The sequence below is a fragment of the Melospiza georgiana genome, chromosome 3 (genome assembly GCF_028018845.1).
Source record: "Melospiza georgiana isolate bMelGeo1 chromosome 3, bMelGeo1.pri, whole genome shotgun sequence".
Lineage (NCBI taxonomy): Eukaryota > Metazoa > Chordata > Aves > Passeriformes > Passerellidae > Melospiza > Melospiza georgiana.
Genome location: NC_080432.1, coordinates 101,680,225 through 101,707,463, shown reverse-complemented (window position 1 = coordinate 101,707,463; position 27,239 = coordinate 101,680,225). Strand labels below are relative to the sequence as shown.

At 39.5% G+C, this 27,239-nt stretch overlaps 1 protein-coding gene across 3 annotated transcripts in view; it reads left to right on the top strand.

Annotated features, from left to right (window-relative positions):
* Window positions 1-27,239, top strand: part of DST (dystonin) — a 289,158-nt gene that overhangs the window by 96,703 nt on the left and 165,216 nt on the right. For all 3 annotated transcript variants that reach the window (XM_058019984.1, XM_058019986.1, XM_058019985.1), the window contains 3 exons: window positions 8,026-8,115; window positions 10,904-10,981; window positions 13,046-13,138. In XM_058019984.1, the coding sequence (XP_057875967.1) occupies window positions 8,026-8,115; window positions 10,904-10,981; window positions 13,046-13,138 (261 nt within the window). The remainder of the gene's footprint in view (window positions 1-8,025; window positions 8,116-10,903; window positions 10,982-13,045; window positions 13,139-27,239) is intronic.

The following is a 27,239-nucleotide window of genomic DNA, read 5'->3' as shown; positions in this document are numbered from 1 at the left end:
ATTATTTAGGGACTGGAGCATTTCTCTTACGAGGAAAGGCTGGGGGAGCTGGGCTGATTGAGCCTTGAGAAGAAATGACAGAGGGAACCCATCAAGGTGTATGAGTATCTAAAGGATGGGTGGCAGGGAGCTGGACCAGGCTCTTCTCAGTGGTGCCAAGCAACAGGACAAGAGGCGATGGGCAGAAACTGAAGCACAGGAGCTTCCACCTGAATATAGGAAGAACTTCTTCACTGTGCAGATGACCAAGCACTGGAACAGATTGTGGAGTCTCCCTTACTGGAGATATTCAAGAGCCATTTGGACACCATCCTGTGCAGTGGGTGACTCCAATATGAAGGCTGGAACAAATGACCCACTGTGGTCCCTTCCTATCTGGCTCATTCTGTTTTGGTGTTAATGGACCCAATTTTCTTTTCCTGTAGGAAGTGGGAAGGACTTGTGACATTTAGGATACTTGCTTAAAGTTCTTCCATACAATGATGCTGTTTCAAAAATCACATCTACTGAAATCCATAGAAGATCTCCTTGATGTGTTCATTTATGTCCTACAGTTTGATATATATGTAAGATTATACCTCTGATTGCACACTTGCTGATTTGGGGATTAGGAAAATACTGGAATGCATTTCATGAAACAAAAATGTGGGATGTTAAGAAAAATATAAGGATATTTAGCAATGGCCATATTATTTTTTTTTTTTAATTGAGCCAGAGTATATTTATACCTCAAAGCCATACAAATATTGTATGATTAATAGTTATCCAGAGACATGGGAAATAATTGAAGGCTGGGGCAAAATTGAGTATGTGAAAGCAATGGAGATTGAGTTGTCTGGGAGAAATGTGAAGGTTAATGTGCAAAAAAAAAGTGACTGAGCTGAGCTTTTTAGTTACAAGGACAGGCTGTTAGAGGGATGGAACACAGGAAGGATGTTATGGTTGTCATGATAACAGAATGTAAAGCATTGGCCAGAGGAGACAGTGAAGGATGAATCCAAGGATGCAATCAAGGATGAATCTTCAGTTAGAAAACATCTGCTGTAAACAAAGATCAGGGGCGTTGAACTCACTCTGTAAAGGAGACTTGTTTAACTGTTCCTTAATAAAATCCTTAGTAAAGAATTTAATAACTATTAATCCTTAATAATCCCTTAAGGACTGAGGAATTCCCTAATAAAGGAATTGAGTAACATTAGCTGTGTCTGCTACTTGTGAGAATTAATATCCAGAAACATATTCAAACAGAAAAATTCCTCCTAAGTATTACAGAAAGAACCATTTGTTCTCCGTGAACCACGAGAATTGTTTCCTGTAGAGTGGATTATTAGACTGTCAAAAGCAAGGAGTGAAAAAGAAGAGAGTGAAAATGAGTTTTTGAGCCGCTAGGCCTTAGACTGGGTTTGCCAGACTGTGCTAGCAAGGGAACAGGAGGCCAAAAGAGCTCTGGCCCAAGGGTGTGTGCCAGCTCGCTGCCAGCCCTGGCTGCGGGCCGGTGATGGGGAGGCAGGCAGGGTGTCCTGGGTGATGGGGAGGCAGGCGGGGTGTCCTGGGCGGGGTGTCCGGGGTGATGGGGAGGTGGGCAGGGTGTCGGGGGTGATGGGGAGGCGGGCGGGGTGTCCTGTGCGGGGTGTCCGGGGTGATGGAGAGCCCAGGCGGGGTGTCCGGGGTGATGGAGAGCCCAGGTGGGGTGTCCTGGGTGATGGGGTGGTGGGCAGGGTCTCCTGGGCGGGGTGTCCAGCCCGGAGCTGCGGGAACAGCACCACCTGCAGCCCCGCGGCTCCTGCACACAGCCTCAGTGCTCCTCACCGAGATCAAATCCTCTTCAATAAACCTACGTGCTTGTTTGCTTTCAACAGAATGAGTGTAGTATGGGATTCAGCGCAAAACGAGCATTGTGACCAGGCCGTGTGTTTGGAGTTGGGGTTTTTCCCAGCAGAGTTTTGGATTCAGGGCAGGAGATGAGAGAGCAGGGGCTGTGGGTGTGCGTGTCGGTGTGCCCGGAGCTGAGGCTCCCCGCTCTCCTGGCGTGGCACCAGGCTGGCCATGGAGCCGGCTCAGCGCCTCGCTGCCCTTGGCAATGTGCTGGGGGCATTACCTGGCGGGGAGGGGCTGCAGTGCCTTGAGCCATACTCATTCTTACGTGGGGGATTGTGAGATGTCTGTGCAGTAAAGCAAGTACTCTTGAAGATTTTTGAAGAAGCAGCTTCCTTGGCAGATCAGTCACGTGGGAATGTTTTGACAAATCTCATATTTTCACAATTACATGCTTCGTGGCTCTTGTTACAGCCTCTTCAGAATTTTAGAGTGTTTCTCGTACCATGTGTCAGGATAGTAAATCTTTATTTTTGTACACAAATACATCTTTTTGTATTAGAGGGATTTTTTTATCCTTTACTTATGTCATAGATTTGTTATCATGCAGTTAGAATTGCCACTGTGATTTCTTAAGTTTTAAAGATGAAAGGACTAAAACATGCATGTTCTCAAAACTTACAGAAAACTGTTTCTCCCATAAGTATAATTTTTAATAAAAGTTTTCCTTTAAAAACAAACTTAAGTATGTTTTTAGGAAACTGAAACATTAGGGAAACTCATCAGGGTGTCAGGATCTCAACGGTGGCCACAGTAGTTTTTCAGCTCTTTGAATGCTGATGGCATTTGCTGTGGAACACTGTAGTCATAGGAGCTCTTAACTATTTATCTATTATCTTGATGAAAATTGTTTTACTGTTACTGAAGTGAGTGGGTGTTCTAAGAGATCTTTCTCCCACAGTCATTGACTCAGATTCTTAAAGAATGAATTTGAAGTTTATTGTGAAACTCACAGCTGGCCTTGTGCCAGCTGTCATTTGGACTTATCTGTGACCTCAGTCGTAATTAAGGCCTGACCCGTTTTTTCCCCTAAACACACCCCTTACAGTTCTAACTTTTGAGCCTTTTCCCATTTTCCTTTGACAAATCAGTAATGCTTTACGTCTGGACTGGGCATTTAATTAACTCTGCTTCCAGAAGCAAGGAGAGCAGTACTTGAAAAAGACTTTCCCAGCCAATGTGGTCTGAACAGCCTCAGCTGGATCTCTAATACTATAATTCTGGGTAATGACACTGATTTTATGAAGTCTTGACAACTGAACTTCAGTTATTCAAAATAAGTATGGTTCAGATTTTATTCTAATTTTGCCTGTTCTGGAAACCATAAGGAAAGGTCTAATTTGGCATGTTCTCACAATGATCAGTTCAGCTTAATTATAATATGGAAAGGGAGCCTTCTGATGTTTTTAAGGCAGATATTTGATGATAGTAGTCTGCTTTCCTGACCCTGTAATAAAAAAAAGGGCAATTTTGCAAATAAGTGAGCACAAAACTCTGCCTTGTTTCCAAGTCATGCAGCTTGCCAGGGCCACAGTGATTACCTCACCTGCCTCAGGGATTTCCTGGTGGCCTCCAGTACATGGGCGTTGCTTTGAGTTGTTCCTGCTTGATCTGATTTTATTCTCTCCCCTGTCTCTTTTGCCTCCACTCTAGATTTTGCAGCATATTAATGTTTGTTTCTGCTTCTTCACACACTATTTCAGTTGAGAATGTGCTCTGTACATTTTAGGAATGGTCTGGAACACACTACATCCTAACATGAAAGCCTGAGGGATCTGTGTGGATGCTGGGTGTGCCCCTACTGTACACACAGAAATGGGCACAACCCTATTTTCCTGCCATATTTGCTTCTAATCAAGAAAAAAAGGGCGTGATTCTTGTTTTAGTAGAATTGTCATAGAATCCTAGAACAGTTTGGGTTGGAAGGGACCTCTAAAATCACAGAATAAGCTGAGTTAGAAAGGACCTACAAGGATCATCCAGTCCAGCTTCCAGTTCTGTGGAACACCATCCCCAAGAATGGGGATTCTGCCATGTGCCTGACAGTATTGTCCCAACACTTCTGGAACTCTGTCAGGCTTGGTGCTGTGACCACTTCCCTGGGGAGCCAGCATCCTACCACCAGCATCCTACTACCAGAATCTAGAGTGGAGGCACCTTTGGGTGAAGAACCTTTTCCTAATACCCAGCCTAAACCTCCCCTGACACAACTTCAGGCCATCTAGTCCAATCCTCCCTGCAATGAGCAGGGTCATCTTCAACTAGACCAGGTTGCTTGGAGCCCCATCCAACCTGATCTTGAATGTTTCCAGGGATGGGACATCCACCTCTCTGGGAAATCTGTTGCAATATTTCACCACCCTCACTGTAAAAAATGTCTTCCTTATATCTGGTTTAAATCTACTCTCTTTTAAATTAAAACTTTTACACCTTGTCCTGTTGCAACAGGCTCTACTAAGAGGTAGGTATCTCCTGTGCATCCTTGTCAAGACAGAGCTGGTTTTGCTTGCAGCAGTGGAAGTGACAGTCCTTCCCTTTCTACCATATAACTGTAAGCAGCCATGAGTGTGTAAAACTCTAGACTTTGTTCTAGAATCAAGACAAATTATATCAATAAAAATTGTAAGAAACAGGTTTTCTGTGGAGGATGGCTTGACTGATGGCAAAACCAGAGATCACTATGTGCAACTTTGGCTCGCTAAGCATTGGCATCTAGGGCTGCTTGAGATGTATAAGGGTGTTCAGTACAGACATCTGGTCCTGGCCAGCAGGACCTAGGCAAACATTAGCCCTTCTGGAGAAGAAGGGAGACCATAAACCAGCCCTTTAGGTAGTGGCCAGGCAGCTGAATCATGCTCTTCTTTCCCTGTCAGGCAGACTGCAGGCAGTGGTGACAGGTGCTGTGATGCCAGCTCACAGAGGAGGAGAGCAAGCCTGGCAGGCCAGGAAATCTTGTAGAAGACACAGAACAGTGTGGGGATCTGAGTGGAAACTTTTGGAGATGACAGCCATCTTCTTGGTCATCATCTCTGAAGTGTCTGACATGATGTGGTCTGAGGTCAGGATTCAAGCTTTGTCACTGCTACAGTCTTAAAAGCTTGTTTTTACTGATGATAGTGCAGAGATTCCCCAAGGCACTAGATTGCAAAGCATAAACTTGCTGGAAAAGGATGATATGAAAATATCTGATGCTTATGTCAAGGAGAATGGAGCTTTCCTTACCACAAACATCATAGTATACATGCCAGAAGATGAATCACTTCTGAAACAGTGCTTTACGTTCACTCTGTCTCCTTTTCACTGGTGAAGCCATTTTGCCTTTCTTGTTTAAGTTTTGTCAGATGCACCTCAGCCACTCTGTGTTTCCCACGTCTTCCTTAAAGAATCTCTTCTCATGCCCAAATTATCAAATCTGCCACACTCACATGGCTATATTGCAAAAAGTTGCCTGAGGCAACATGTAACCTACTTTGAGTGTGGACCTTGTGAAATGTTGGGCTGACAATTCTGTGATTTTATTCAAAACCACAAGAACTGTTGTGAAATTCTATGGGCTCAGTAGGTCCCGTACATCTGTCCAGGGACTCCCATTTGAATCCAGTATTTGTGATACTCTGTGTTATGAAGGAGGCTGAAAAAGATTTTGTTGTCTGTGTTGGGAAACAAGAGTTGCCCAAGTGATAGTTAGAGAGAGGTGATTTTTCAAGCTTTTCCTGAAGTGTCAGTGTAGGATCTCTTGAGGAGTGCAAGATGCTCCTTTTGGAAGAAGTGATCTGATGCTTTGAGTGAATACTTGCTCAGATCAGTTGCCCAATTATGGTATTTTAGATGCACATCTGCTGCTCAGGGTATTGGAAGAAATTCCTTATTATGTTGCCCTGTACCAGGATGACTGGCACAGTATGTACTAAATGATTAATCCTCACAGTAATTGCCAGCCAGTGGCAGAACTATGCAGATACATAAGGTGTACTGCTGGTTTTCCTGTTTTGACAGCCCTGTGCCAGTTTTTCATATCCAGTGTGAGTTCATCTCTGAAGTGTCTGTGATTTCTAGAAAGATAAACTGGGGAAGATGGTTGGCTTTGTAATACTTAGGAAACCTCAGAGCATAAGAAACAATCAGAGGGTTAACAAATGTGTGCTGTGAGAGACAGAACAACAGGATAGCAAAATTATCTTGCATCTAATGGATAAAAAAAGCAGACAGAGCAGAAATAGTGGTATTTTCTCAGCCTACAATTCAGATACCTGCACACTGGGCAAATCCCCTGAGTTTTATGTTGAAAAGAGTGTGGGCATTGACTTGGTGCTGCACAAACAGTTCTTTAACTGTGCTGTGCATTGTCTTTGAGATGTACACCACATTGCCCTGTCCTTAACCTTATGTCCTCTCCTGTGCCTCTGGCCACCAGCCTGTGCTGTGGGTCTGTTCTGGCTGGGAATTCTGCTTTCCAAAGAGAAGTGGAAAGTGGCACGTTCTGGGTGGTGGCACAGGCAGCCCTCTTACAGGGTTTTGTCATAAAGAAAAGTTGCCTGCTTTTAACAGAAAGAGTTTAGCACTCAGTTTGATATAGTCCTTTGAATATAAAAATAACATGTGGGTTAAAAATTAAAGATTCTTATGCTTCTCATCTTTCAAGCATTTATCATAATCAAATCTTGTATCAGGGATATAAATTATTTATATGGCTTCCCTTTTCTGTGCTTTCACCAGAGATGTAGTAGGAGAACACCTGTTCTTTGTTCAGCTTGGCAGTACTTTAGTATTATCAGAGACAATTTTTCTTTTCTTTTTTTTTACATTAATTGCTTGGAGGATTGAAAAAAATGTAACTAAATTTAAAATGATACTATTTTGTGTGTGTGTGAGAGTGTTAAGCTTATATATATGTATTAGAGCATTGGACTGTAATTTGGCTGTGCATGTAGAGTCTGTGTAAGCGTTTTGGAAAAGATGTGTTGTAATTCCTCATGGAACAGTCTTCTAGATGACTTGTTCTGGCTAGTCTTCAGCACAAGCATAAATACGTTCTGATGCTACTCTCAGTTAAGATGATGGTGTTTGTGAAAACAGATTGCCGGGTAATTTCATGTTTAAAATTGGAATAAGAAAACTTGAACTAAAAAGCATTTATGAAGCTAATCTTAGGCATGGAGATGGTTTTTTTATGAACAGGATGAATCTCAAGATTCTCCCAAAAGTGTAGCAAACCAAGTTGTTGTAGTAAGTTGAAGATTTGGGTTGATTCTTGCTGCCCTCATCACACTCACATGTTGACAGTCAGAGTGTGTCCCATAGGTCTCATGTTGGAAGTACAGCTCATCTCTGGCAGAGATTAGGAAGAAGAAAATTTCTGATGTTGTATTCTGAAAAATTAGGTCTTTTGTGTCACATTCAAAGAGCAGCTGAGTGGAATTGTATAAGCCATTTCAGATAAAGTTGTATTTAAGCTAATGGTAAGATTCAAGGAGTTGGCCTGTGGACAGATATATCTCCCAGATTTGTTGTGCCTGTCAGTAAAGGTGGATCTTCCATCTGCCTCTCTTGTCATTGCAACCCCTCACTAGATCAACCCAATGTCATGGTTCTTTGGTGTGGTGTGTAAGGTGGGTGTGTGAGTTGTTGGGAAAGCTCACTAAGCACTGAGAAACCTGAGGTGACAATACATGCTGTTAGTTGGTGGATGGCATGCTTTGATTAGGAAATGTGTTACTGCAGTGAACATGCATGCTGCTGATAATATATATCTGTTGGGTATGTTTTTACAATCCATTGACTCTAGCTACTGTTGTCATAGTGGTCATTATTTAGGTCCAAATATGGCAGCATCTGATATTGTTTAAATTGTGAGATACTGATTCTTTTCATTGCTACATGCGTTCATTACCTGTAGCTTAATACTGTTTTTCTTTTCATTAAATAAATATAAAGTGTGATGAAACTCCAAGTGCAGAGACAGACGTGAATTTTGTCTATTACAATTAATTTGCATCTGTAAATTTGTCATTAAAGTGAAGAAATTAAAAAAAGCAATGCTGAGGTATAGCTGAGGTTTATCTGTATTTTAAAAGATATGTATTAATATGAGTGTGAATTCTCAGCTATAAACAGGGATCGTGTATTTATTTTTTGCATTTATCTGTGCAGGTTCGAAAGCATGTGAATGACCTATATGAAGACCTAAGAGATGGACATAACTTAATCTCACTTCTAGAAGTCCTTTCTGGAGACACCTTGGTAAGCTTTTAGATCATAATACAATGGTTTCAGAGTGTTAATTATGTATTTTCTCTGTTTATTAACTCCTTGTGTATTGACTGCTGTAGATTTCTTTGATATTTTCTGTAATCTGCGACCTGATACCAAAGACTCAAGTTGTATTTCTGTTGGTAAATATGCTGGTGTGAATTCTGTGGGGGAGTCCAATCTGTTCTCTTTGTTTCTTGTGGCTAGTGAGACTTTCTTAATAGGGTAATGCACTATTTCTTCTGCTCTTTCCTTTCCTTTATTTTCTGATTTTTGTTTTAACAAATATTGGATGCTTAATATCTTTTTGCATTTAAGGGAGTAACTTACAAATAACAAGGATCAAATGTCCCTGAAATTGTCTAACACACTCCTCAGGTGTCATTTCCTTTCTTTGTGAGCATTACTTCCCTTGCTTGGTATTTGTTCTCTTCATTATGTTCTTCTTTTCATGCTCTTCTTTTCATTTGTGGTCTGTCTTGTGTTTTTGCTGTCCTGTCTCCTGTCTGTTGTATTCATTAGCCAAGAGAGCGAGATTTTTTGAAGACCTTACGGTTGGTGAGTTCAACAGAAGCATGCGCAAATGAACAGCATGAGGATGTGGAGGATGAGGATAAGGGGGTAGGTGCCGACCCCCATAACTGTACTAATGCAGTGTTTGACGTGTGGTGTCTGCTGATGTAAATTCTTAGTTTGGTGTGCTGCAGTAGTGGGCTGTAGAAAGGACAAAAGGACTTTTGTTGATAAACCAGGATATGTGTGTTTACGGTGGAGGTATGGTAAAGACAAATTTTTATTCAAGTCTTTCTGTGAACAGCTAAAACACAAATGTTCAAGATTTCTATTTGTTTTCTGTCATTAAACTGTACAAAATCATGGTGCAAATGTATACTGGACAACACTATCAAGAAGCTATAATTTTTTAAAATAATAGATAGGGAAATACCATAATTCTATTCAACTAAGATAGTTTTTCTTAACTTGCAAACAGTATTGTCCATATACAAGTAATTTCAACAAAGACTTGAAGGTTCTTCTAAGTGAAATCAATAGAAAAAATTGATTTCTCTTAGTTAGAAGCACCAGTTTACTCTTTGCATGGTGTGTGTGCCATAATTTTGGGTAATATCTTGAAATAAGGTAATTCAGTGTGCAGATCTGTTTGTTAAAATTTACCATATGTAGTAGAGATTTTTTTCAAAGCAGGTAGATTAGAAGTTAAGTGACAGCTTTATGTTGTGGCTACTAAAAATACAGATAGTTTTTAGGGTTTGTCTTTCTTGCAACAAATGCTGAATTATCAGTTCTCTATATTTTGCCCATCCAGAAGGGAAATATCTACTCATAAAATGTCAAATGTTGGGTGCTTGTTAGTCTGAGTGAGTTGTTTTATGCCTTTTTAGACCTTGCATTTTGGCATTTGCTAAAGCAACTTGCTGTCATAGGGCCTGAGTGCCTCCCTGGCTCCCGTGTGTTGTGCTGCAGTTGTGATTTCAGTGGGATTTGTGTGCTTTTTTTCTGGAGGGCAGCATAAATCAAAATGCTGCATTGTTTTATAAAAGAAATATTTCCCCTCTGAGATGCTAACTGTGTATTTTGGGGTTTGCTATACCTTCTTTGTTGTGGAAAACCAAGTTTCAGGTCTGCAGTCCTTCATTCCATCTGTGGAAGCTACTTGTTAGCAAGGGCTGCAATGCTTGATCCTGAAGTTATTGGTGTGAAAAACAAGGGGCTAAATAGAAGATTCTGTAATAGAAATTAAAATTCTTTTTGTTTCAGTTTATGCTTCTTATTCAACTTCATTTTCTTATGTTTCTTTTTGGCAAGCATCTGATGCTCCATAGGGGGAAAAAGGCAGTTGAGGAAGGCTTGGGCTTATCTGTGTGTTTCACAGTGGTTGTCTGAGGAAATGCTCATATTCATGGCTGATCCCTAGCAATTATAGTCTGCTTCAGTTTATTGCTGTGAAAGTTTGTGAAAAATCTGAAATAAGGAAGATTAGAAGGACTTGGATATGATGTTGATGGTATAAATTTAACTGCTTTCCCATGCTGATCTGTGACAGCTAAGTATGCGTTTTCTGTGTGATTCTTCTTCTGGGTGATTTGACACTAACTGCATGCAGTTTTGCCATGTTTCCATTAACACACCGCTCATTTTTATTTTAAAATTTCTTTTTGATAATTCTGACTTTGTTTGAGGGGAGTGACTTGTTAGTATTTTTCATGTTTTAAAGTTTTCTACCCAAGTCAAGAGTTTAAACTTACACTCTAGGACTGTTCGTGTTATATTATTCTGTTTGGAGGAAGATACTATCTTTATTAGATACTTTAAATAAATATGTATAGGTATCATAATCATTATGCAGTCATGCCATTAAGCCATGAAGTTCCATACAGAGGTAAGCTTTTCTGTCACAGAGTTTACTAGAACAATATAAAGGTCCATGACATTACTTTTGTTTTGTTTTGCTCAATACACTGTAAATATTTTATAATAATGTTTAGTTTCTGTAGGTAATAGCCCTCTTAATAGTACTTTACAGGGAACAGCTATCAGCCTGCATGGATCAAAGTTGCAGCTGGGGACCACTCTTTCCATCCACTGTACTAAAAAATAACTACAGTTAAAATAAATAGCTAAAGCACACTTTTCCAGCATAGGTATTGACTTCATTAAAGCTGTAGTGCTTCAAATGTTCTACATGGTGTATTTAAATCAGACTGTTGGTTCTTTTGTCTGATGAGAAAATCTCACAAGCACTCTTTTCCACTTGTAGCCCCGAGAAAAAGGTCGGATGCGTTTTCACAGACTGCAGAACGTCCAAATTGCACTTGACTATTTGAAAAAGCGCCAGGTATGATGAAAACAATAATAAAAAATAATTAATGGAATTTTTGTCACATATAGCTAATAAATAACAAATTTGTCCTGTTTTGTCTCTTTTGCCTGTTGTCTAATAGCTGCCTGTGTAGGCTCAGCTTTTTGTCATGCTTGAGATGGTTAAGAGAGATGTGGCAAAGGTAGTTTTACACCACCCTTTCCTGAGCAATAACAGCACATTCCATGTGCGATATGCTATTAAAGAGGAGAAAGTTATGGGTGACATCCTTAGGAGTTGCTTATAGTAAATTTAACTTTCTTTCATGCTGCCCAGCTGGTATGCAGTTTTGTTCACAATCTAATTTTTAGTGCAAAATGCCAATTCAAATATCTTAGAATGTTGTATAGGTGTTAATTGTTTTAATTGTATTAGTTTTGGGAAAACTTTGTCAAATTTTGATCCTGATAAAAGCAAAACTGGTCTTTTTAGATGAACTAGAGAGGTGTCAGAGCCGCCTGGGCATTGTGGAAGATTCAGGCTTAATTTCACTTGTATCTCCTTTTAGCCAGACACTTGAAATCCACACTGTTGCATTTCTGCTACTGTGAATTTCTTTCTACTTTTCAATATCTTTTAAATGCTTACAGAAGCATGATTTCTCCCTTTTCCAAAGGGAAGATAAAGGGATTTCTCCCTTTATCCAAAACATGGAAGGAAAAACTGTTCCTCCCTAAACATCACATCCCAATGAAAATCTACTCTCTAACTGGTTGATTTAAAAAGAAAGAAATTGTTTTTGCTACTTCAGAAGTTTGAGAGAATATGAGGTAGCAAACCATAAACAGATACTTAGTTTTGTTATGAAACCAGACGTTGTTTTGCATTTTGAAATTTCAAACCTGCCTTTCGGGTCACTGAATGGAATGTGTACACTGAGAACAAAATCCTCCTTTGCTGAGTTCAAAGCAAAGGGCTTTGGTCTTGGCAAATTGTCAGTGGGGCTTGCTTGATTAAAATTTCAGCCCTCTAGTAGGTGTTTCTAAACTATTTCGGAGTTAACTGGCTCAGGTTGGCTGTGTAACCTCCAAGTACAATGCTTTATTCTGATTATAAGGCAGAGAGAGCCTATACATTGATAATTTTGGAGCCTGACTTAAGAAATGAACAAACAATAAACTGTGGAATACATTGTCTTTCTTGCAGAGAGTGGGGTTTGGCACTTTTTTTCTCTCCAAACAGTAAAGGTTATGTCTGCAGATCAAAAGAAGGACATACCTTTGCTTGTTCAGTTGATAACTGGGTATATGTTGAAAAGCATGTGCATGAAACTTTACTAATGTAAGCATAAAATGCCTCTTAGCTGAGTCATCTTTAACTGCTAGGTTCTATGGATGCATAATACATATAGAGAAATTAAATTTATTAATAAAATTAGAGAAAAGACCAGAATTATTGAGCTCACTCTGGGTGTGAGTTTATGGGAGCATAATAACAGCAGCTCTTGTTTTAATCCTATTAAGCATTTGTTTATAGCACTATGAATGACTTCAGAATCAGAAACTACAATAATTATTGTATTTTTAAGCCATTGTTTACTTAAATGTGATACTAAATTCCTAGTTTTATCAAGCCAGACCTGTGTTTTAGCAGGCCAGTTCTCCTGCTGCTGAATCCTTGTTTAAGTACAGGAAAGCGTGGGGCGGAAGAACGGCAGTGATAACTTCCAGTGTCAGCACTGCCCTGGGACTGATACAGCAGCTACAGATCATTATATTCATGTTATCCTGCCCTCCTCTGTCGTGCCTTCCCCTTCTGACAAGAGCTGAGGCAAAGGGTATTTGGCATGGGGAGCAGATCTGCCAGCCTAGTGACAGCTGAGGAATGTCCTCATCCCGGTGTGAGTGGGAGAGGGCAATTCCTGGCAGGCCACTTACAGGCAGAATGCAATTCCTTTCTGCTTTTGAGAATTTAAAAAACCCAGCAGAGTAGGCTCAGGAAGTGAGTAGTGCATCCTTTATAGTCATGCCTGCGTAATGCACTATGTATTTGTGGCATATTTATTTCAATTTTGCCTGTATTTTCTTTCTATGATGGCAGGTGAAACTGGTTAACATCAGAAATGATGATATAACAGATGGGAATCCCAAATTGACTTTGGGGTTGATATGGACCATAATTTTGCACTTTCAGGTAAGCCTAGTTTTGCTTGACTATCTGGTTTTGGTCAGTTTCTTGCACAGTTGCGAGGAATGTCAACGTAGACAGGACTCCATAGATTTTATCTCTTCTCTAATGTATTTCTAAAGGTTTGGATGATGTATCTTATTTCATGATGTAAACTGAATCTCAAGATTTTATTTGCTAATTTCCTGTCTGTGAAGTGAGAGTAAAAAAAGCTTCAGTTTTGAACATCATTAAAGACAGTAATTGATGTATTCCTTCCAGTATTTGGACATATCCTTCTAGTTTTATTCTACATACTTGTTTTTATTAGTATTAAAATATTTTGAAAAATGTTGAATATTTTTTCCTTCAGGATCTGCTGCTATGAGCATTTTAGCAAGCTGTACTCTCAGCCTCTTCTTGTAGCTCCTCCCGTGTGAGCATTTGTTTCTAGCCCCAGCGATGGTGGCATGGGTCACACTAGGTGGCACTCTGGTTGTTGTACACTGGTGGGATTGTGTACAGTATAATGCAGCCTTACAGTGTGTGGTGTTAAATTGCTCCTCAAAAGGAGGCTTGCATAATGGCCCTGGCTGTAGATGATGTAATTCAGATGACAGATAATTCCCATTTAGTGACTGCAGCATTGTTAGCGATGAACTCCCTGCTGTGCAGGCATTTTAAATGATCAGAAATTTGCAAGATCACACAGAAAAAACGTGGTTCACTTAGGAGTATTCCACACTGAATTTATGACTGAGAAAAAATTTCTCAAAAAAGGCAGAAGGCTGCTAGGATCTAGTGTGCCCTTCTGCAAATCCTATTGTGGAGTAAAGATATGAATAGGGCCAATGGTACCCAGATATAAACAGGTTGCACATCTTAGCCCAGACAAGCACATAGAATAAAGGACAAACCTCTAGCAAGGACCTGGAGCTCCTTCAGCTCCCCTTGTCATGTCAATCTTTGCTCCCACATAGTTATACAGAGAAAAAAATGATGGGTTTAAATATATTTAAGCATGACCTACAGAATTAGGATGTGATTGAAGGTTGCTCTATTTTAAGAAATAATTATTAACAACTTACTAATAGAAGCTATTAGTGGAGGTTAAACCTTTACTTGATGTGTATTCTATGTTTCTGAACCTGATTATTAGGCTTTTGCAGAATGAAATTTTTAGTTTTTCTCATTAGGTGAAGCGCAGAACATCTGGCACAATTTTAGGTGCTTGTAAAAAGTCATGAACGTTAGTGCTGCCAGTTGTAAAAAATGGATGAAAAGGAAAACCAATTTATATAAATTACCTTCTTTAGGTGAACTGGTGTGGCAAGGATTTTCCCCTGTAAGGTAGTCAGCTCCATATGAAATATGTTGAAGCATTTAGATTGTAGCTAAAACACACTTCACTATGTCCTAACCCAAATAACTACCAACTAAAAATCTGTAAGTACAATTCAGATCTTGTAGATCTGTCAGAGTAGAGTACTTCAGTTGGGGGGGAGCTACAACGCTCATCTCGTGGGACTGCCTGACCAATTCAGGGCTGACTGGAAGTTCAAGCATGCTACTTAGGGCATTCTCCAAATGCATCTTGAACACTGACAGGCTTGGAGCATCCACCACCTGTCTAGGAAGCCTGTTCCAATGTCTGACCACCCTCAAGGAAGAGAAATGCTTCCCGATGTCCAATCTAAACCTCCCCAGCACAGTTTTGAAGTATTTCTGTGTGTCCAGTGACTGCATACCAGGGAGAAAAGAATCAGAATGGTTTGGGTTGGAAGGGGACCTTGAGAATTAGCTCATTCCATCCCCCCTTGTGGGGGCAGGGACACCTTCAACTAGACCAGATTGCTCAGAACCCCATCCAACCTGGCCTCAGGCACTCACAGGAATGGGGCATCGTAGCATCTTCCCTGGTATCTGTTCCACGATCTTCCCAGGCACAGAGGAGTGGCCGACAGGTTGATAGTTCCCAGCATTGTCTTTTCTTCCATTTCTAAAGATGGGTTCCCTTTTAAAGAGCTCAATGCCTCCCTCCAGTTCCCCACAGCGCAGGGAGGTCACTCTTCCACCTCCCTTTCTCCAAACTAGACAAACTCAAAGTCCTTAGGTGCTCCACTTAGAACAGGCTTTCCATCCCTGCCACCAGCTTTGTTGCCCCTCTCTGGACATACTCAAGGACCTTCATGCCCTTCTTAAACTGTGGAGAGCAGAACTGCACCCAGCTCTCAGCGTGAGGCTGCACCAACACTGAGTACAGCAGGATAATTGCCCCTTCCTACTGGCTGTTTGGGCTGTGTTTGAGGCCCCTTACTATGGGGTTTGCCATCTTGATGACCTTCTTTTTCAAAATAATAAATTCAGAAATTGGTGAAAAAGTAATTTTAAGGATGACTACTGGTGCTTCACTAATTATTAAGCCTCTTTAATAAACATGAAGTAACTGAAGAACAGGATATGTAGAAAAAGATATTTTTTTTGTTAGTAATGGCTGCCGTAAACCTATACTGAATGCAGAAGGGATTTGTAAAGTGATGTAAGACACACTGATCTGTGCTTCCATGACATTTCCTGCATGACATTTCCTGCTATTTCTCTTTAAAATGGCAATTCAGTGTCTTTGTCACCTACATATAGCCCCTTTGGGTTCAGAATGTGAAGCTCAGAAGAATGTACATACTTAGACCTCAAGTTGTTTTTTTTTTTTTTTCTTCAATTACATTCAAAATGAGGGAAAAATCTGAACAGAAAAGTGGAGTCTTCACCAAGGGATAAAGCTTTGTGATAATAACTGTGTTTATGTGTGGAGTAGTCCCATACTTACGGGAAAGTTGTGATTAGATTCAGTTTGAAGTTAAGACATCTAAATCCTTGTGCTTATGGGGAGGTATGTTCTTATGCAATTGTCTAAATTGTCCCTTTAATCTGATAATCAGAAGGATAGAGATCTAGTTTATACAGTTAGTACAGCCTAGACAGTGAATCAGCTAACTAGCTACTAGAGGTTCACTTCACTCAACTAAACATAAACATCTGTGTTGTTGGAGATTTATGTGACACCCATGCGAGTATGAGAAGCATGACCTGGGTCTTATGGGAAACCCAGCCTCATATGGGAAGAGACAGATCAGGGAGGATAAACTGCTTCTTAAATGGTGGAAAATATGTTTAGCAATGGATTTGAGGCCTGGAGGAGTAGGCAATACAGAGGGTGAGGCTGATGGAGTAATCCAGATCACCTGGAGGAGCTGCCTAGAGCACCTATGAGCTGTTCACTTGTCCAGCATAGTTGCTGTGTGTGTTCTGAGATGATACTTCATAGCCAGTAGCATTTGCAGTGGGAAGCAGATTTCCTTAGGTCTTGTGGTGTAAATGCTATCTCCATATGGATATCTCAGGTATTTTAAAGTGTCTCAAATATTCTAGATGGTCAATTGACTTTCTTATCTCTCTGCTTCAAGGTGTGAATCATTGCTGTTGATTGAACAACTAGTATAGGGCTTTGGATTCAGTCTCCTAAATACAGGCGACATTTGAGTGATACCTGAGGTGTCCTGGAGTATGCAGGACATGTGTGTGGAGTTTCTGATGAGACTCCAGACCTGTGAGAAACTCATGATCTTCTGGACCTGCAGCTGGAGGCCAGTTGGGATATTGCAGGATATCTCAAAGAGCTCCAGAACCCCGGGCTGAGGGAACTGAATCCTGCCCCCACTGCATAAAGGGATCTCTTCAAAACCTAGCCAGTGTGTAAACATGAGTATCTAGACACTTAAGTGAGGGTCTTTTAAACTGAATTATTCCTTAATTTTCCCATCATTTGCAGAAGTAGTTAGTTTTCTAAGTGAGAATAAGAATCTCTTTGCTGTGTGATGTTACTAGCTCAGCTGCACATAATATTCTAATAACACTGCAATCTGGGAAGTAGTCAAGAGGCCAGAGATTGTTTTTTGTTGTTGTTTGTGGCTTATTGTTTCTCTGAGTCATGGTCCTTATCTGGAGGGTATTATTTACTTAAAATAGAAAATCCCTCTGATTATTGGAATGAATTTAGGAATGATTGAGGGGAAAGACATGATGAACAAAAAAAGATAATACACATTTGAGGATTATGTTTCTCTTGCATCTGAATTATATCTAGAGATGGTTATGGCTTTGGGAATTGGTATGCATAACTAGACAAATATAAATGTTACAGCACTGACTTCTGCAGCTGCACAAGTCCAAGTCTTCTGTGTCCCAAGTAATTACATAAGAGTTACTGAAAAGCTGGAATGGGAAATCTGGTGGATTACTAAACTGAGTATGTAAGAAAATAATTTGTTCTGTGGGTATTGAAAAACCCCAATGCATCTATGTTGCTAGGATTTATGCAAGCTTTCAATATACGTATTTCACATGCTTTTAATAGTAGGTGGCTTAGTTTAAATTCAGTTTCATAATGTAATAACTGTTATAAGTTATTTTCCTGGCACCTGTAGAACATGCTAAATCAGATTATAGTATTTTGTATAATCATAGGCTGTATGTATAAATATACAAATTAATACTTTAATGGACTCCTTCAACATCCAATACATTTTCACTGACTACTTTGGAGATGAGCAACTATAAATAAAAGCAATATTTGTCCTCATAAAATCATCACAGTTTTAGTAAGATTTAAATTCTGTGTGAACTGGTGATCATTTCTTTTCAAACCACTGCAAGCATTCTTTAAAAAATGTTAAACGTTTAACATCACTTGCAGTTGGTTGAAAAAAGCATGCTGAAGCAAAGAAAAACTTTGAACTTCCCTCTAGCTAAAAGTAGGCCTTTGTGAACTCAGACCTTAAAAAAATTGAGAAAGTTCTAAGTAATGACTCAATAGATGTCTTCCATTTCAATTTCATCATCATATTTCAGCTCAGGAACTGCCATTAAACACTTTTCCTTCCACTATTCCCTGGTCTTTACTGTCAGACCTCTGCTTTCAAGGTTCTGCTCAGTGATGATTCTGTCCAGATGTACAGTACCACCCAGCCCTCTCCAGCCAGATGGGCATTTTGCCTCAGGCCTCCTTTGACACGTGTAATCTCTTTACATTTCTCTTGCTAGCCAGCAAATACTTTTTTTTTTTTTTTCTGCTGACTCCCCATAAACCTTTAAGAAAAAATCACTTTTGATTAGTCTGGCCCCAAGCAGTGTACAGACTGTTCATTTGGTCCAGCATCAGCAGCTAAACTTTTACCAGTGTTGGTGAAAAGGTGAGACAGGTGGGTTTGTAAGGCTGTGGCCTTCATGCAGGGTGGCCAGGGGAGGGGGCAGCTCAGCTGTGGTAGCCCACTTGAGTAAATGATGTGCAGAAGACAGAGGGATGTCCCTGGTAGGGTCACCATTGAGTAGACAGGCTGCCTGCTTTCTTGAGGTGGCCATGAGGGATCAGGAGAGCTGGGTCTGGCCTTCAGTCCTCATGGTGCTGCTCAAGCTGTGTGCCCTTGTAGTCCAAGGATTGAAATTTACTCTGCCTCTGCTTTAAAATAACCAGAACAGTTCTGATCTTCTTAAAGATTTAAAAATGGAACTATGCGGCCAGTTGTCCCGTCTGTGACTGTGTGTGATGATAGGATAAAGTGTATTTCATGCGGTAGCTGCATTGTCTGTCATTAGCCAATGCAGCAGCATTGCCTGTCCTTCAGCAGTTGTTAGGGTGTACTCTTGTGATATTTTATTTCTCAGATGAACTTCTAGTTCTTTCTTCTGGAATTCTTCAGTGATTTATTAAAAAAATAGTGAAATTCCTAGATCTTAGGTAAGAAAATGGGTGTGGAATTCTTGAAATTTCTGGGACTCATCTGAATCACAGCAAGGGTGAGAGAAGCATGAAATCTCTGTCCTTAATGCCATGAAGCCATCAAGAAGGAGCAAATTCCTCTTTTTGTTACCCATCTCACTGGATATAAAACCTCTCCTGTTGGTGGTTATTATTTGGTAGCTGAATATCTCTTTCAGAGTTTGAGGAGTGGTTAACGCCAGTACTGCTCAAACAGCTCCAAACCTTTTGTTTGTGCCGGCAAGCCTTTATTTTTACCCTTGTTTTCTATCTTGTGCTACTTTAATTTTCACTTTCTATTTGGCTTATGTTTATCTCTCTGTTATTCTGCATGTGACCTTAGGGCTGCGCAACAAAATGCTTGCTGGTTATCTGGTATGCTGTTTTAGTGCTGTGAAATGACACGTCCCATTTGTGCTAAACGCTCCATTACTTCTGCTGTGTTGCATAAACACACAAAAAAGAGGGGAAAGGGATCTTAGATCCATATCTAAAATGCATTACTAGTAGGGTTTTGATAAAAGATACCTGGCATGGTTTGATTACCAAAGTAGAATAATTTCTCTGGTACAATAATTGCTAACTATATGAGACAAATAATAAAGCATAAATTTGCATAGGGCTAATGGTATAATAATTTTGCAGACTTAGAAATACACAAATATTCAACAACATTGCCAATTTAATGTGTTATGCACCTGTCCCATATTAAGAAATTATTGCATTTCCCAGTCACAGACATGCTTGACAAATTATAGAATTCTGTGGTTAAGTGCAAACCCATACAAATCTGCATGAGCTATTTCATGTTTCAGTGTTAGTCATTTGTTTTCCATGTCTTAATCTTAAACCTCCTGTTTGTGATTAAGCAGCCTGTAAGACAGGTCAAATTGCACACAAGTGTTGGTCTAATCCTTTATTCATGTTGTACTTAGGGGTTTTCATGCCAGAAAGAGTCAGTTGTTAATCTCCCCATAAAATTTTGCAGCCTCGGTGGGTATAAATTTGTATCTTTTACATGTTTTGTTTAAAAAAATACCAACAACAACAACAACAGCAACAACAAAAAACCAATAAAAAAACCCCAGTATCAAGATAAAGAAACACAACGATCCCTGGTGGTTGCTTTAACAGCTTTGATCACCTGGATCTCTGCCTTAAACCAGTGCAGAGCTTCCATTCAGGTCTAGTCAGATTAGTCAGATGTCCAAGACGAAGCCCTTGGTGTGGTCATCACTGTGTTGTGGTGGTTCTCACAGGCTTCCATGGTAATCTATTTTGGTGCTTTAGAATATAATCTATCTATGCTGCAGCTGTCAGGTTTTGCAAGAAATTTAAATTTCCCTCTTCTGAACCTCCAGTGAAATCCTGTTAACTCTGTCTCTTTCCTTGCTGAAACCAAAGTTATGACTTGATAGAATTTCAGTTAGCTGAAAGTGGCATATTTTTTTCTTTAGTTACTAGCACTTTCATTTATCGTCTTGGCTTATTTTGCTTAGGGTTTTTATAAAAAGAACACCAACAACTGATATAAATGCCATATATAAATTCTGTTGTCCTTGACCTTTTCTTTGGTTCAAGAGTGACTTAGAAAGTAAAAGTGACTATAAGTTATTATTTGGTTCTTGGGAAAAAAAATAAAATACAAAGAACCAGCAGACAGAATTGGTAATAGAGAGCTGATAGCCTCCTCAGGAACAGCTCGTAAGTATTGTTAAGTCTCAGAAATACCAACATCTAGAAAGATAAAAAGGCATAAGGGTCACTAATTATCTGCAGAGGTATATTTGGAATGTATTTATTCCTAGATAATATTTAGAAATGGATAAATTATAGAGCTACCATATTCTAATATGCTGTAATGGATGGGACCCTTCAGGATCATCAAGTCCAACTTCTAACCCTGCACAGGACACTCCAAGAGTCACACCCAGTGCCCGAAAGCATTGTCCAAACACTTCTTCAACTCTGTCAGGCTGTGCTGTGACCACTGCCCTGAGGAGCTGTTCCAGTGCCCACTCACCCTCTGGGTAAAAAACCTTATCCTAAACCTAATGCTCCCCTGGCACAGCTTCAGGCCATTCCCTCAGCTCCTGTCACTGTCACCACAGAGCAGAGATCAGTGCCTGCCCCTCCCTCCCCTCACAAGGAGCTCTGACTGCAGTGAGGTCTCCCCTCAGTCTCCTCCAGGCTGAGCAGACCCAGTGCCCTCAGCTGCTCCTCACAAAGCTTCCCCTGCAGATCCTTCACCATCCTTGTGGCTCTCTCCTAGGAGAGCTGCAGTTATACTGGCTGCATTCGAGTAGATTGACCTGGAATATGCAGAAGTAGGGCAGGATTGCTGGAAACACTGATCTTGTAACCAGTCCTTTAGAGCTGATTCTTATATTTCTGCTGTCTCTCTTTTTATTTTTTTTTTTTTAATTCTACTTCAGTGGCACCTGATTTTTGAAAAATTGAGTTACTCTTAAGAAAAATAATCAAAATTTCAAGTATGAATGAAAGAGGATGTGCAAGATCAGGGACTCTGTAAATTACTGACTGCATTACAAAATGTAATTGTCAGCTGTAAAATAACAATAATGTGTTTCTTCTGACCTATCTTGAATTAGATATTGTTTTATATTTTTGTGACAGTGTGACACTAAATCTACAGGAAATTAGGCATAACAGTGTACTTATGGGACATTTTCTGTTTGAAAGGTGGTGGTATCAGGGTGACTGTTTAAGAGATGTAAGCAGTTTAATGGAAATACATATCAAATCACACTCCAGTTAAGCTCAGTAATACAATCTAATATAATATTGTTTAGAAACCTTGATACCCACATGTATTAATTTAAAAATGGACATGCACTGAAAATTTAAATTTGCAGTATTTCTAGGGAAATTCTCTCCCCCTGTGAAATTTATGGAGGAAGAATAACAGCAGTGTACTAGTGGTAGGTTACATTAATACATTTTGAATTAGAGAGCATGAAGATTTGCAGTTCTCCATTCAAATGCTGGAAACTTGTCTTTAATATTTTACCTAGTTTCTACTTTATCAAGATAATATTTTTTAATATATATCTTGAGACCATTATACCATGATCTCTTTAACCATATATTATTACTAGGCATCTTGTTGTTAAACCATAAACTGTATCTGTGTGAAATGAAATCAGCCTTGGCCCATTGCACTGTAAAATCCTTAATCATCTTTTCTGATGAGAGAGAAGAAAAAGACGTATATATTTAGGTTAAAAAGCTTCATTTTTTTTTTTTTTGTACAAACACAGGGATGTAATTTAGAAAGATATATTTTTTAATGTGTTTTTCTGTTAATAAAGGAGACCCATGTCAGACCCACGTGGAAGTGTTCTTTAAATCAGTAAGTCCTCTGGTCTTACCTAAAAGTCACTTTTCTAAAGTAATTTTTCTAAACAGACTAGGATACAACTTTTTCATTATGAGTAAAGGGATCAAATGTCACAAGTGCACCTGTATGTTGAGCATGCTACAAATGCAAATACAAATTGAGGCCAGGAAAGAGTTTAGTCATGGAACAAATGTCAACTTTGAAAAGAAACATGTTAGCATTGTGCCTGTACATAGCTGCCCATCTGTCACAGTATTCCGTGGTGTTACAGAATAAAATTTTCTGAGCATTACTGTCTGCTTTTACCCCAGTGCCTTGAGAGTAATCATCTGTGAGCAACTATATCCTTGGAAATTCTTTGGGGGCTCATCCTAGATCTTTGCTGTATTATTAATTCTGGATCCTGTCAGTAAAATGTGGAATACTTCAGTGGAACGGGCCTCTGGGGATAAAGTCTCTGGGTCTCATTATTGCAATTCCTTTTCAAATAAGCAAGGGAAAGTCAGTGGTAACACCTGATAATGCCTGGCAAGTCATTCTGTAGTTATTTCTCAGCATGAGGAACCATACACATCTGTCCTTGGGACGTGTGCTGGTTTTAGTAGATTTCACATATACATGACAAAACAAAGAAGTAAGTTTAAAAGATTTTTCGAAACAAGGTATACTAGAGGTTAGACTTGCTTGCATTTTAAAACTGTATATTTCTACTTAGTTTTAGGTATAGTTATATATACCTAAATCTTATATATATACCTTGGATCTTATATTCAGAGCTAAACAGAAATGCCTTACAGGAGCATGGGAGAAGGATAAAACTCCATTTTTGTAAACAGAAAACTTAAGGTCTGTTTTCTAGATAGATTGGCTTTTATGATTTGTTTCTCTTTTATCTGCCAGAAGGTTTAACTCTGCTGCGAAGTTTCAGCCCCAGTACACAGTGTCACTGCCCTGAGCAAGCTGTTGTGCTTTTGTGATGGCAGTGAAGCAGCAGGCTATTTATAGCTGACAAATCAGCGAAAAGTCACATTGACTGCTCTGAAAACTCCACATACAAATAAAAACTTGACCCCCAGCAAGCTGTCAGAGCAATTTCTGATCCTTTAGTTTAATCTTCCCTTTTGTGGATCATTGGGTAGGTAATAAAAGCATATGAGTGCAAAACAAGTCTGCCGACTAAACCCTGCTTATTTACTGTGCTGCTTACTTTTGGATTTGGAGTGTAGCTAATAGTTTCAAAGGTTGCTACATATTTTTCTACTTTATCTTGCTCAAGTTACTAAGTGAAACAGGAAGTTAAAATGCATGTGAGAAATTTCTATTGCTCATAACTGCTATGTCATCTCTGTGAAAGGCAATCAGCATTACAGCCCAATGCTGGAACAGTGATGTTTATTTAAGAGGATTGGTGGCCAGAAATAAGCCACAGTGTCTAATCAGACACAGGCCCTGCCTGGGCAGCGAGCCACAGCGTTTATTGCGTGTGCATTTCTCATAAGCAAAATGGCTACGTACCGAGGCGGGTGCAAGTGAAGTCTGGAAGAAATTACAGTGGAAACAGCAGTTCTTAACTTTCTGAGGAGGATTTAAGTTTATTTAAACATATGGGAATGAATGAAACTGTGTGGCTGTGAGTTACAGACAGCCAAATGGGGAATGTCTGTGGATGTGTGAGGGCTGAGAAGGAAGAACAGTGTTTAGATCCTGCCAAAGCTCCCTTAAGTCCAGATAAACACTCCCCTGGAAGAAAATATTTCAGAAGAAAAAGGAGAAAGAAATCAACCGAGGTGGGATCAGATTCAGTGCACGTTAAAGAAAATGAAGAAAAAAGACATTGTGAAGTGGAGATTGCAGAAAACATCAAGATTCATCCCAAGGATGTGGGACTGGCCGACTTCCTCCCCGGGAGAGTGACAGTGGCTGGTAATGCTCTGCCTGTGAGTACAGACCTTTCGGTTGATATTGCTAAAGCAAAAGTTTTCTTGCGCGAAGCAAAGAGTGATTCTCTTTGTCGAGAGAGCTTTCATGGTGATAATCAGGGACGCGCCAAGTCTGATGAGACAGACACACAGTTAAAGGAACAAGACAAGAGCAATGCCGAGAAACACTGTGCATGGAAAAGGAAATGTTCACAAGATGATAACAGGAGAGAATTAGCATTCCTGAAGAAGTCCAGTGGTCTTTGTTATAGAAAAGGAACTACTTTGGATTCTGCTCTCCACATTTTAGGCAGACAACATGAAGAAGCTGAGTTAAATGTAACTTCTTGCAGAGTCATTAAAAATGTTCCAGAAAGCAGTAAATCTGAAAAGTTGTATCATTTTCTTTCTCAAAGTATAAGTGATTCGTTACTCGAACAAAAGAGGTTTTATCCTGATGCTGTACTTTCCCATTTGCCAAAAGAAAAGGTATTATTTATCATTGCACCAAACAGGAGCAAGGTAAATATTTTGATACAGTGCATTATCTTTGAAAGGTAGCTTAGAATAAATGTTGGAACAGTAATTTTTGTATTACAAAAATATCTTCACTATGCTGTGTATGAACCTTTTACCATGCTATGATACTATGGATATTTGTAGGACAGAACATATCACTTGATCTTTTTCAAAGGCTATGTAATAACTCTATATTTTAGGAGCATTGACATATTCTTGTCCTATTTTTCTGTATGTAGTTTGATTTGCTTCCCAATTTAGGAAAGAGATTTTCGTATTAAAATGTTGTTAGAAGTTGGAGTGAATTTTAGAGTTCTCATTCAGTATCTGCAGTAAATTTTCTTACCACCAAGGAATATTTCTAATTTTCTTCAGTTATGACCAGTAGGAACTGAAGAATGATAGAGCTATGTAGGCAGCTTTAAATAGAACAAGTGAACATGAATCCTTTTAATAGCAGTCTACACTCCTTTTTGAGGATCTTTCCTCCCAAACTGTCTAGATGAGGTATTAATATTAATTATCATAATTCCATCTTCCTCTGAGGGTAGGATTATTTTATTTTTACAATAAAAGAAACCAAAATACAATCTTAGTGGCAGAATATCTGAAGGAAAGCAAAGTTTTGGTAACCATGCTTACCAATTCAATCCATATTTCCAGTTTTGCCCCACCCATCTTTGGGATAACTGAAGTCTGTACATGTGAGTCAAATGCTGGTACCAGGATCTGGTCCAAAATGGATCCCCCATGCTCAGTGGGGACATCTGAGCTTTCAGTTGAGTGAGCAGAGGGAATGGGCATATGCCAGAGGCATTCTTTCCAGCAAAGAGCTAGCTAAATGTCTTTTGCTTATATAATTTACTTTTCTAACAGGAATCAAACAATACTTTGTCTGAGCTTAGTTTTTTAAACATAGATAACACACCCAATTACGACATGCAGTTCACAATAGTACAAATAACCTTGTAATACACACAGAGATCTTTGCCCTCCTTAATCTTAGCTGGAATTCAGGAACAGCTTAGGAATGTTCTTTGATTTGTACAAAACATCACTGCTGAGTAAGAGGGTATGAGGTTTTTTCAGCTAAGCATGGCTGCTTTTTCCTGAATAATGAAAGTAATGCCACTTCTAATACGGCTGCACTAATTACTCCAACCAGGTCTACACCTCTTGTTACCACAGAGCAAGGGAGAAAAAATAAGATTTCTGCTGGGCACCTGCATCAACTGATATTGAGAAAACAGTGCATGAATATAAAACTGACACATCAGGCTAAATGCCTCAGTTGCTAAAATCAGTTCAGTTCTCTTTCTCAACCCAAGGTTCTCAGTATAAGTAATTTTAAGAACACCAAGGTTTGGTCTCTAAACAAAACCAGGAAAAACTGGATTTCAGACTTTAATTACTGTACAAACTCATAACCACTTTCCTTCTGATTGTTTTTGAGAACTAAAAAAACATTTTAATGTCTTATATTTCTATCTTTGTTATACTAAGTAAAGCTGGTATTTATAAGAGTTTGCTAAGGTCCTGTTAGTGGCCTGAGCTAGCACAAAAATTTTGCAGTTAGCAATCTCAGCATTACCATTTTTTTAACTGAAATTACAAAGATCAGCAGCCTTCCCTTACCTGTGCTGTAATGTACTCTCAGCTTACACAGTGCCTCAGATGTGGCTGATAATTGAAAGCATGTTGACTTTTCAAACTGAGAAGCAGACACCAGAGCAAACTCATTGGTACAGTTGGATAATTTGCTCTGTAACAGAGATACGACATTTTACCCTCTGAAACAGTATGGCCCCCTCTACTGAAATGCATCCTTGGAGTTTCTTGCTGTGGCATGGCTTCTTATGCATGTAAAAAATTATGATTTTGTGTTCAAATATGAGCTACTTCATTGCCTCTGTTTTCCTGATTACAGAGCTCAGCTTAGAGGAATTTGCTGAAGTGTTGCTCTTGGTTACTCATTAATAGCTTTGGGAGAAAAGTTTCTTACTTTCTGCTGAAGCCTAATAAGCATTTCTCAGATCATGGTGTGGCCTGGAAGAGAGATAATACACCAGCAGAATCATGCAACTCTAGCTCATTATATACTTTTGTGCAGTTTAGTGCATTATGTCAAGTTTAGTCTTGCTTCGAAACATTTAAAATTGGATGGAGTCAGAGGGTAGACTTTTTACTATCTGTATGAGTCTTGCTCTTCTTCTGTTTGTGGTGTGAAAATGAATCACAGAAATCCAGCATCATTGTTGATCTCTTGGAAAAATCTTCTTCAGTCTGCTCTGCTTTTTGGGCTCCAAACTGCATCACTAAAATCAGTGCAAGGAAAGAGCTTGAGGCTTTTTGGTGTTTGGATTTTGTATACTGTGTGATGCAGGGGGAATTTACAGGCTGAGAAAAAGCATGTGCAGTAGCAGAAGTGAACACGTTCTCCCAGTTATAAGCAAGACAGAGTATTTAGTGCCAGTTAAGACTTTGATCCTGAAATAGAAGGGCTGCATAGAGAAT